This window comes from Salmo salar, chromosome ssa01 (genome assembly GCF_905237065.1).
Source record: "Salmo salar chromosome ssa01, Ssal_v3.1, whole genome shotgun sequence".
Taxonomy (NCBI): domain Eukaryota; kingdom Metazoa; phylum Chordata; class Actinopteri; order Salmoniformes; family Salmonidae; genus Salmo; species Salmo salar.
Genome location: NC_059442.1, coordinates 7,425,276 through 7,438,022, shown reverse-complemented (window position 1 = coordinate 7,438,022; position 12,747 = coordinate 7,425,276). Strand labels below are relative to the sequence as shown.

At 46.1% G+C, this 12,747-nt stretch overlaps 1 protein-coding gene across 5 annotated transcripts in view; it reads right to left on the bottom strand.

Annotated features, from left to right (window-relative positions):
* LOC106605188 (protein EFR3 homolog B) overlaps positions 1 to 6,222 on the bottom strand; it is a 38,049-nt gene extending 31,827 nt beyond the window's left edge. Inside the window, exons 1-2 of one of the 5 annotated variants that reach the window (XM_045710427.1) lie at positions 6,000 to 6,222; positions 1,350 to 1,429 (exon numbers count right to left, since the gene is read on the bottom strand). Coding sequence is in view for 2 of the 5 variants with exons in the window: in XM_014200603.2 (XP_014056078.2) it covers positions 1,350 to 1,429; positions 5,727 to 5,733 (87 nt within the window). In the remaining 3 variants the exon portion in view is untranslated. The other 4 variants (XM_045710409.1, XM_045710455.1, XM_045710369.1 and 1 more) reach the window with 4 other exon arrangements.
* Between the last annotated feature and the right edge of the window lie 6,525 nt (positions 6,223 to 12,747).

Sequence of the window (12,747 nt, the reverse complement as noted above, 5' to 3'; positions counted from 1 at the left end):
GCAGTAATGTAATTCTTCACTGGATCAGTCTGAAACTTTGCATACACACTGCTACCATCTGGTGGCCAAAATCTACATTACACCTTGACTCCTATCTGAAAGTATTGCATTTCTTTGGCATTTCAAAGCTGGATTTATTTTGGGTGGGGTTGTATTATCTTTAACCATATCTAATGTGTTATATTCTCCCACATTTTCCTTTCAAATTGTATCAAGAATATGCATGTCCTTGCTTCAGGTCCTGAGCTACAGGCAGTTTGATTTGGGTATGTCATTTTAGGCGAAAATTGAAAAAAAGGGTACGATCCTTAAGAGGTTTTAAACAAATACATGTCTGTCATTGAACAACCCCATGAATCACATATAAATCTACAGAATTACATATAGAACATATCATAGGATCTCTATATACATATAGAACTATAGAATTACATATAGAACATATCATATGATCTCTATATACATATAGAACTATAGAATTACATATAGAACATATCATAGGATCTCTATATACATATAGAACTATAGAATTACATGTAGAACATATCATATGATCTCTATATACATATAGAACTATAGAATTACATATAGAACATATCATATGATCTCTATATACATATAGAACTATAGAATTACATATAGAACATATCATATGATCTCTATATACATATAGAACTATAGAATTACATATAGAACATATCACATGATCTCTATATACATATAGAACTATAGAATTACATGTAGAACATATCATAGGATCTCTATATACATATAGAACTATATAATCACATATAGAACATATCATAGGATCTCTATATACATATAGAACTATAGAATTACATGTAGAACATATCATAGGATCTCTATATACATATAGAACTATAGAATTACATGTAGAACATATCATAGGATCTCTATATACATATAGAACTATAGAATTACATGTAGAACATATCATATGATCTCTATATACATTACATATAGAACTATACAAATACATATAGAAGGTTTAACAGGATCTCTATATACACTATATATAGAACTATAGAATTACATATAGAACATATAACAGGATCTCTATATACACTATATATAGAACTATAGAATTACATATAGAACATATAACAGGATCTCTATATACACTATATATAGAACTATAGAATTACATATAGAACATATAACAGGATCTCTATATACACTATATATAGAACTATAGAATTACATATAGAACATATAACAGGATCTCTGTATACACTATATATACAACTATAAAATTACATATAGAACATAAAACAGAATATCTATATACATATAGGGTTACATATTATAGTCTCTGTGAGTCCGTGTACCTCTGGGTCCTCTGGAAAGATGTTGTCCACCAGCCTCTTATAGCGAGGTCTTAAAGCCCCACAGCATCCACACACACCTGCTAAACAAACACAGAGACAGCGAGAGAGAGAGAGACAGAGAGTGAGAGACAGAGAGAAAGACAGAGTGAGAGAGAGAGGAGAGAGAGAGAGCAAGAGAGTGAGAGAGCAAGAGAGTGAGAGAGGAGAGAGAGAGCAAGAGAGCGAGGAGAGATAGAGAGAGAGCAAGAGAGAGAGCAAGAGAGAGAGCGAGAGAGAGAGCAGAAAGAGAGAGAGAGAAAAAGAGACCCAGGCCATTGATTATAGTGATTAAGAAAGTGTACAATAGTGGTATACTCTTATTAAAAAGATATTGTGTGTAGCAGGAGCTAATGTTGTGTGTAGGGCGTAGCAGGAACTAATGTTGTGTGTAGGGCGTAGCAGGAACTAATGTTGTGTGTGGAGCGTAGCAGGAACTAATATTGTGTGTGGGGTGTAGCAGGAACTAATATTGTGTGTGGAGCGTAGCAGGAACTAATATTGTGTGTGGAGCGTAGCAGGAACTAATGTTGTGTGTGGGGCGTAGCAGGAACTAATGTTGTGTGTGGAGCGTAGCAGGAACTAATGTTGTGTGTGGAGCGTAGCAGGAGCTAATGTTGTGTGTAGGGTGTAGCAGGAGCTAATGTTGTGTGTGGAGCGTAGCAGGAACTAATGTTGTGTGTGGAGCGTAGCAGGAACTAATGTTGTGTGTGGAGCGTAGCAGGAACTAATGTTGTGTGTGGAGCGTAGCAGGAACTAATGTTGTGTGTGGAGCGTAGCAGGAACTAATGTTGTGTGTGGAGTGTAGCAGGAACTAATGTTGTGTGTGGAGCGTAGCAGGAACTAATGTTGTGTGTGGAGCGTAGCAGGAACTAATGTTGTGTGTGGAGCGTAGCAGGAACTAATGTTGTGTGTGGAGCGTAGCAGAAACTAATGTTGTGTGTGGAGCGTAGCAGGAACTAATGTTGTGTGTGGGGTGTAGCAGGAGCTAATGTTGTGTGTAGGGCGTAGCAGGAGCTAATGTTGTGTGTGGAGCGTAGCAGGAACTAATGTTGTGTGTGGAGCGTAGCAGGAACTAATGTTGTGTGTGGAGCGTAGCAGGAACTAATCTTGTGTGTGGAGCGTAGCAGGAACTAATGTTGTGTGTGGGGTGTAGCAGGAACTAATCTTGTGTGTGGAGCGTAGCAGGAACTAATGTTGTGTGTGGAGCGTAGCAGGAACTAATATTGTGTGTGGGGTGTAGCAGGAACTAATATTGTGTGTGGGGTGTAGCAGGAACTAATATTGTGTGTGGGGTGTAGCAGGAACTAATATTGTGTGTGGGGTGTAGCAGGAACTAATATTGTGTGTGGGGCGTAGCAGGAACTAATATTGTGTGTGGGGCATAGCAGGAACTAATATTGTGTATGGGGTGTAGCAGGAGCTAATATTGTGTGTGGGGTGTAGCAGGAACTAATATTGTGTGTGGGGTGTAGCAGGAACTAATATTGTGTGTGGGGTGTAGCAGGAACTAATATTGTGTGTGGGGCGTAGCAGGAACTAATATTGTGTGTGGGGTGTAGCAGGAACTAATATTGTGTGTGGGGTGTAGCAGGAACTAATATTGTGTGTGGGGTGTAGCGCTCTCTCTTTCTCTCTCTTTTTCCTCTCTCTCTCTCTCTCTCTCCCCCCCTCACTGGTTCGAATCCCCGAGCCAGCAAGGCGGAAAAATCTGCCGTACTGCCCTTGAGCCTCGGCACTTAATCCCAAACAACAACTACTCCTGGGAGCTGATGATGTGGACATTGATTAAGGCCCCTCTCTGATTTAGAGGGGTTAAATTCGGAAGACATACACTATATAAACAAAGGTATTTCAGCCACACCTGTTGTTGACATATAAAATCGAGCAGGCAGCCATGCAATCTCCATAGAAAATATTGGCAGTAATGAAGAGCTCAATGAAGAGCTCAGTGACTTTCAACGTGGCACCGTCATAGGATGCCACCTTTCCAACAAGTCAGTTCATCAATTTCTGCCCTGCTAGAGCTTCCCCGGTCAACTGTAAGTGCTGTTATTGTGAAGTGAAAACGTCTAGGAGCAACAACGGCTCTGCCGCGAAGTGGTAGGCCACAAAAGCTCACAGAACAGGACCTCAGAGTACCAAAGCGCCACTCTTTAACCGAGTTCCAAACTCCTTCTGGAAGCAACGTCAGCACAAGAACTGTTCGTTGGGAGCTTCATGAAATTGGTATCCATGACCGAGCAGCCGCACACAAGCCTTAGATCCCCATGCGCAATGCTAAGAATCGGCTTGAGTGGTGTAAAGCTCGCCGCCATTGGACTCTGGAGCAGTGGAAACGCTTTCTCTTGAGTAATGAATCGCTCTTCACCATCTGGAAGTCTGACGGACGAATCTGGGTTTTGCAGGTGCCAGGAGAACGCTACCTGCCCGAATGCATGATGCCAACTGTAAAGTTTGGTGGAAGAGGAATAATGGTCTGGGTGTCAGGATTCCGTAAGGCAGGAGGAAAAGGCAGAGTCAAACGCAGGAGACGTAGTCCAGTAGTGCCGCAGAACGGTATATTTATTGCACCGAAAAACCACTTGGCGTAACAAAAGGGCATAGGGTGTGCCCAGAGACCACACGGGAACACAGTAAACCCCGAGAAAACAAAGATACGCACGGGGCGCAGCCCGGCAACTATAACATTCCTCTAGCGAGAATCCGTTGGGGAAAAATGTGCAAAAACACAGAACGTTCACAGACCTGCCCGCTGACGAATAAACAATCCCGCACAAAACACAAACCAAAAGGAACAAACTAAATACCCCCCCCTACTAATTACAGAAAAGGAAACAGGTGCGGACTTAAACAGACAAAACACAACGAACACAGAAATATAGATCGGTGGCAGCTAGTAGACCGGCGACGACGACCGCCGAGCGCCGCCCGGCCGAGGAGGGGCACCATTTTCTGTGGATACTGTGACACTGGGGCTGTTTTTCATGGTTCGGGCCCCTTAGTTCCAGTGAAGGGAAATCTTAATGCTACAGCATACAATGACATTCTAGACAATTCTGTGTTTCCAACTTTGTGGCAACAGTTTGGGGAAGGCTCTTTCCTGTTTCAGCATGACAATGCCCCCGTGGACAGAGCGAGGTCGGTGTGCAAGAATTCAACTGGCCTGCACAGAGCTCTGACCTCAACCCCATCAAACACCTTTGGGATGAATTGGAACGCCAACTGCAAGCCAGGCCTAATCGACCCAACATCAGTGCCCGACCTCACTAATGCTCTTGTGGCTGAATAGAAGCAAGTCCCCGAAGCAATGTTCCAACATCTAGTGGAAAGCCTTCCCAGAAGAGTGGAGGCTGTTATAGCAGGAAAAGGGGGGAACCACCTCCATATTAATGCCCATGATTTTGGAGTGAGATGTTCGACAAGCAGGTGTCCACATACTTTTGGTCATGTAGTGTATTTCGGTTGAATGCATTCAATTGTGCAATTGAGTAGGCATTCTCTCTCTCTCTCCCCCTCTCTCCCCCTCTCTCTGTCTTCCCCTCTCTTGTATTATAGAATGTAGGGAGAAGCCAGGTGTCAGGATTATAGTGAGACAGACAGAGAACAGAGAAGCAGAGCTCAGTAATATCTGATTTACAAACCCTTCATTCTGACTGACTGCAGTACTGCTTAGTAATCCTTCCACACAGTGGGGTTTAATAACGCTCGTTTTCCAGACTGCATGCTCTCTATGCTGCATGTCAACTTTAGAATCCCAGGAACACAACGGCTTGTCAATCATTCTCTCCTCCAATCCAATGAGACAGGGAAGAAACTCCATGCCAATCGATCGATCAGTGGCTTCATTTAACTTCCCTGTGGCTAGCACAGGCTGCCTGTGTGTGTATGTGTGTGTTACGATGAAGGGTAACAAAACAAAGCATAGACTTAACCAAACACAGCTTCCTGTGATAACATGTCTCCCGTTTTGTTTAAACATCTGCTCTGTGTGTGTGTACAGTAGTTAGCTTCAGTGAGATGTACAATAGCTAATCCATTCACACACGATCTGTTGCTTCAGCATCACGTTCCCATGACAGTGAAAGAAATCCCAGAGCGTGCGCACACACACACACACACACACAGACACAGACACACACACACACACACACACACACACACACACACACACACACACACACACACACACAGACACACACACACACACACACAATGCAAAAGCACACAGACAAAAACACCTGCTGTTGACACCAGTGAGACAGACTCCAACTAGACATGTAGAGCAAAGAGGAAACAGAGGAAAAACTCTACACACACACACACAAACACCATCCTTACCGTACATGGATGGATGAATTGATGAGGTTCCCACCCCCTGCTTTCCACACCGAGAGAGACGCTACTCTTCACACTCACTCACTCGCTCGCTCGCTGCCTCGCTGCCTCGCTACCTCGCTATCTCGCTGCCTCACTCACACACTGTGCATGTGACCAGGCTCCTATGACCTTGGCTGCAGAAGCACTGAGCTTGAGAACAATGCCTGTGTACACACACACACACACTGGTACACACACACTGGTACACACACACCCTCAGAGAGCCAGACATACCCCGTACTCTGTGATGTTAATCCTCGCAGCACAGAACACACGCCCCACTCTTCATTCATGCATGCGCAGTTACAGAGGTAGCAGAGACAGAGACTGTGCTGGAGTGAGCAGGCGCTTAGAGAGAGAGAGAGAGAGAGAGAGACCGTGCTGAGTGAGCAGGCGCTTAGAGAGAGAGAGAGAGAGAGAGACCGTGCTGAGTGAGCAGGCGCTTAGAGAGAGAGAGAGAGAGAGAGACCGTGCTGAGTGAGCAGGCGCTTAGAGAGAGAGAGAGAGAGAGACCGTGCTGAGTGAGCAGGCGCTTAGAGAGAGAGAGAGAGAGAGACCGTGCTGAGTGAGCAGGCGCTAGAGAGAGAGAGAGAGAGAGAGAGAGAGAGAGAGAGAGAGAGAGAGAGAGAGAGAGAGAGAGAGAGACCGTGCTGAGTGAGCAGGCTTGTCAGAGAGAGAGACAGAGAGAGAGAGAGAGAGAGAGAGAGAGAGAGACCATTCTGGAGTGAGCAGGCTAGTCAAAGAGAGAGACAGAGAGAGAGAGAGAGACCGTTCTGGAGTGAGCAGGCTTGTCAGAGAGAGAGACAGAGAGAGAGAGAGAGAGAGAGAGAGAGAGAGAGAGAGAGAGAGAGAGAGAGAGAGAGAGAGAGAGAGAGAGAGAGAGAGAGAGACAGGCCGTGCTGGAGTGAGCAGGCACATTAAAGAGAAAGAGAGAAGCATGTCTCCCATGCCAATAAAGCCCTTTGAATTGAATTGAAGTGAGAGAGAGAGATAGATAGGGAGTGACACAGGAAGAGATAACGTGACAGAAAAAGCCAGAAAGAAAATCAATTGGCGTAGCAGTACTTTCATCACTGTTTCCCCCCTCCCCCAGTCCTCCCACCCCAATCCTCCCGCCCCACAGTCCTCCCTCGCCAATCCTCCCTCCTCCAGTCCTCCCTCCCCCAGTCCTCCCTCCCCAGTCCTCCCTCCCCCAATCTTCCCTCCTCCAGTCCTCCTGCCCCCAGTCCTCCCTCAGTCCTCCCTCCCCCAGTCCTCTCTCTCCCCAGTCCTCCCTCCCCCAGTCCTCCCTCCCCCAGTCCTCTCTCTCCCCAGTCCACCCTCCCCCAGTCCTCCCTCCCCCAGTCCTCCCTCACCCAATCCTCCCTCCCCCAGTCCTCCCTCCCCCAGTCCACCCTCCCCCAGTCCTCCCTCCCCAGTCTCCCTCCCCCAGTCCTCCCTCCCCCAGTCCACACTCCCCCAGTCCTCCCTCCCCCAGTCCTCCCTCCCCCAGTCCTCCCTCCCCAGTCCTCCCTCCCCCAATCCTCCCTCCCCCAGTCCTCCCTCCCCCAGTCCTCCCTCCCCCAGTCCTCCCTCCCCAATCCTCCCTCCCCCAGTCCTCCCTCCCCAGTCTCCCTCCCCCCAGTCCTCCCTCCCCCAGTCCACACTCCCCCAGTCCTCCCTCCCCCAGTCTCCCTCCCCCCAGTCCTCCCTGCTCCCTCCCCCAGTCCTCCCTCCCCCCAGTCCTCAGAACTGAGTATTACACTGATTAATAAATGTTCTCATCCACAAATAGCACAAAATCAAATCAAATGATCACATACACATGTTTAGCTGATGTTATTGTGGGTGTAGCAAAATGCTTGCGTTTCTAGCTCCAACAGTGCAGTAATATCTAACAAGTAATAACGAACAAATTCACAACATTACACACAGTATAGACACATCTAAAGTAAATGAATGGAATTAAGAATATAGAAATATTTGGATGAGCAAATACTAAAATACAGTAGAGTAGAATACAGTATAAACATATGAGATGAGTAATGCAAAATATGTAAACATTATTAAAGTGACTAGTGTTCCATTATTAAAGTGGCCAGTGATTTCAAGTCCATGTATATAGGGCAGCAGCCTCTAATATGCTAATGATGGCTATTTAACAGTCTGATGGCCTTGAGATAGAAGCTGTTTTTCAGTCTCTCGGTCCCAGCTTTGATGCACCTGTACTGACTTCGCCTTCTGGATGATAGTGGGGAGAACAGGAAGTGGCTCGAGTGGTTGTTGTCCTTGATGATCTTTTTGGCCTTCCTGTGACATCGGGTGCTGTAGGTGTCCTGGAGGGCAGGTAGTTTGCCCCCGGTGATGTGTTGGGCAGACCGCACCACCCTCTTGAGAGCCCTGCGGTTGCGGGCGGTGCAGTTGCCGTACCAGGCGGTGATACAGCCCGATAGGATGCTCTCAATTTTGCATCTGTAAAAGTTTGTGAGGGTTTTAGATGCCAAGCCAAATTTATTCTGCCTCCTGAGGTTGAAGAGGGGATGTTGCGCCTTCTTCACCACACTGTCAGTGTGGGTGGACCATTTCAGTTTGTCAGTGATGTGTACGCCAAGAAAATTGAAGCTTTCCACCTTCTCCACTGCGGTCCCGTCGATGTGGATGGGGGGAGTCCACAATCAGCTCCTTTGTTTTGTTGACGTTGAGTGAGAGATTGTTTTCCTGGCACCACACTCTCAGGGCCCTCACCTCTTCCATGTAGGCTGTCTCAGCATTGCTGGTAATCAGGCCTACTACTGTTGTGTCGTCTGCAAATTTGATGATTGAGTTGGCGGCGTGTGTGGCCACGCAGTCACAGGTGAACATGAAGTACAGGAGTGTGCAAGCACCACCATCACAGTATCCTCATCAACATCATCCACATCATCCTCATCCACACACACTATAACATCCTCATCCACAGCATCACAGTATCCTCATCCACAGCATCACAGTAACATCATCCACATCGTCACAGTATCCTCATCCACAGCATCACAGTAACCTCATCCACACATCACAGTAACCTCATCCACACATCACAGTAACCTCATCCACACATCACAGTATCCCCATCCACACATCACAGTAACCTCATCCACATCGTCACAGTATCCTCATCCACAGCATCACAGTATCTTCATCCACACATCACAGTAACCTCATCCACACATCACAGTAACCTCATCCACACATCACAGTATCCTCATCCACACATCACAGTAACCTCATCCACATCGTCACAGTATCCTCATCCACACATCACAGTATCCTCATCCACACATCACAGTAACCTCATCCACATCGTCACAGTATCCTCATCCACACATCACAGTAACCTCATCCACAGCATCACAGTAACCTCATCCACATCGTCACAGTATCCTCATCCACAGCATCACAGTAACCTCATCCACAGCATCACAGTAACCTCATCCACAGCATCACAGTAACCTCATCCACAGCATCACAGTATCCTGATCCACAGCATCACAGTATCCTGATCCACAGCATCACAGTATCCTCATCCACAGCATCACAGTATCCTGATCCACAGCACCACAGTATCCTGATCCACAGCATCACAGTATCCTGATCCACAGCATCACAGTATCCTCATCCACAGCATCACAGTATCCTGATCCACAGCATCACAGTATCCTGATCCACAGCATCACAGTATCCTGATCCACAGCATCACAGTATCCTCATCCACAGCATCACAGTATCCTCATCCACATCATCACAGTATCCTCATCCACAGCACCACAGTATCCTGATCCACAGCACCACAGTATCCTGATCCACAGCCTTTTCCAGACCAGCTCTAAAGAGATGTTCTACGAGTTGTGTTCCAGACAAACATACTGTACTGTATTCAGTTAAAAGATCACCAAGGCTTCCATGTTGTTGTGTAAAATTAGGCCAATTTCAACCAGTTGTGCCAGCCTCAGAGCAGTGTGGGAGTTGTTGGCTGCATCCCAAAGGGCTCTGGTCTAAAGATCCCTTGCATGTGAAGCAGCTCAGTCAGACGTAATCTGCTTCAACTCCACTCACAGGACAGCACTTTAACACAGCAACAACTAGACATACTAACAGTCCAAACACAGCAACAACTAGACATACTAACAGTCCAAATACAGCAACAACTAGACATACTAACAGTCCAAATACAGCAACAACTAGACATACTAACAGTCCAAACACAGCAACAACTAGACATACTAACAGTCCAAATACAGCAACAACTAGACATACTAACAGTTCAAATACAGCAACAACTAGACATACTAACAGTCCAAATACAGCAACAACTAGACATACTAACAGTCCAAATACAGCAACAACTGGACATACTAACAGTCCAAATACAGCAACAACTAGACATACTAACAGTCCAAACACAGCAACAACTGGACATACTAACAGTCCAAATACAGCAACAACTAGACATACTAACAGTCCAAATACAGCAACAACTAGACATACTAACAGTCCAAATACAGCAACAACTAGACATACTAACAGTCCAAACACAGCAACAACTCACAAAGACACTATTGAAATAAGGGTGAAATTGAAGGAATATATGGTGAAGACCTCTCTTTGCAAATCTCATATGACACCCAACAGTGGTGTATTATATGGGTAATAAAGCTGTGAATTAAGATGGATTCTTTCTCTCTTTTAATCCAGGTCATGTTCCAACAGGGCGAAGGGTCACGGAGGTCAATGTGTAATGATGCTAAACACATTTATGTGACAAATAACATTTGATTTGGAATTGAGATTAGGTTAAAGGTCAGATGGTTCCTACCTGAGACCGCCCATTGGGCATAAACAGGTTGAATAAATGTCGTTTCCACTTCATTTCAACAACAACAACAAACATCTATGTGATGATGTTAAATCAACGTGGAATACTGATTGGATTTGCAAAAAATGTATCACCATAAAGGAGTTTTCGACCAATCAACTTCTACCCTTAATCCAGTGAAATGGTTCAAATGTTTGTTGATTTCACATTGAATTACTGTAGTTGACAACTCAATCCAATGTAACTCAAAACTAGATGTTGTAATGATGTCTGTACCAAGTGGGAGGTGAGGGGTCAGAGGGTACCTACCTGAGACTGGGACATGGTCCTGTGGGAGGTGAGGGGTCAGAGGGTACCTACCTGAGACTGGGAGATGGTCCTGTGGGAGGTGAATAGTCAGAGGGTACCTGAGACTGGGAGATGGTCCTGTGGGAGGTGAATAGTCAGAGGGTACCTACCTGAGACTGGGACATGGTCCTGTGGGAGGTGAGGGGTCAGAGGGTACCTACCTGGAACTGGGAGATGGTCCAGCATAGAGGTGCAGTCCAGCAGCAGCCTCCGAGGCCCCTGGCAGAGACCAGGCAGAATGGGAAGATGGGGCATGGGCACACCATGCAGCCTGGGAAGAGACGGGAGGTGGGGGAGACGACGAGGGAGGCGAGGGAGGCTGGGGAGGGTCAGGGGCATGTTGTCCTGAGGAATTGCTGGTCTCCTGGCGCTCCCTGGGATTAAAAGGTGAAAGGGCTCAGGAAGTGACAAGCAGACCAGAGGTCACCAAGCCAGCGAAAGAGGAAGGGAGGAGAGGATGAAGAATGGAGGAGAAGATGGGGTGTCTGAAAAAAGCAGGGGTCGAGAGAGAAAGACTGCGTGCTCTATAACAGCCTGGTGTTGTTGGAGGACTGAGTTTAGCCTTGGCTACTTTCACTCCTCTCACCAAACTGACCTCTGTTTTCACACTTTCTCACACCTCCCTCCCTCCTTCCCTCCCTACTTCCCTCCCTCTGTTTTCACACTTTCTCACACCTCCCTCCCTCCCTCCCTCCTTCCCTCCCTCTGTTTTCACACTTTCTCACACCTCCCTCCCTCCCTCCTTCCTCCCTCCCTCCTTCCCTCCCTCTGTTTTCACACTTTCTCACACCTCCCTCCCTCCCTCCTTCCCTCCCTGTTTTCACACTTTCTCACACCTCCCTCCCTCCCTCCTTCCCTCCGTTTTCACACTTTCTCATACCTCCCTCCCTCCCTCTTTTCACTCACTTAGCTTGTTAGCCTCTCTCTCCCTCTTTCAATTTCAATTTAAGGGGCTTTATTGGCATAGGAAACATACAGTATGTTAACATTGTCAAGGCAAGTTACATAGATAATTAACAAAAGTGAAATAAACAATAAAAAAAATGTACAGTCAACAGACTCACAAAAGGTCCAAAATAAAAAATATTTAAAATGTCACATTATGTCTATATACAGTGTTGTAATGATGTGCAAATAGTTAAAGTACAAAAGGGAAAATAAATAAACATAAATATAGGTTGTATTTACAATGGTGTTGGTTATTGACTGGTCGCCCTTTTCTTGAGGCAACAGGTCACACATCTTGCTGCTGTGATTGCACACTGTGGTATTTCACCCAATAGATATGGGAGTTTATCAAAATTGGATTTGCTTTTGAATTCTTTGTGGCTCTGTGTAATCTGAGGGAAATATGTGTCTCTAATATGGTCATACATTTGGCAGGAGATTAGGAAGTGTAGCTCAGTTTCCACTCTCTCTCTCTCAAACGTCACCAACACAAGCTCAATCCTCTCATCACCAGAGAGCAAAGTACAGATAAGATCCACTATTGTTTGAACAACCCTGTCTCCCTGGTAGCCCATAGGGTAGACCTATTCCCTGGTAGCCCTATTCCCTGGTAGTCCATACGGTAGCCCTATTCCCTGGTAGCCCTATTCCCTGGTAGTCCATACTGTATGCCTATTCCCTGGTAGCCCTATTCCCTGGTAGTCCATACTGTATGCCTATTCCCTGGTAGCCCTATTCCCTGGTAGTCCATACTGTATCCCTATTCCCTGGTAGCCCTATTCCCTGGTAGTCCATACTGTAGCCCTATTCCCTGGTAGTCCTATTCCCTGGTAGCCCATACTGTAGGTATATTCC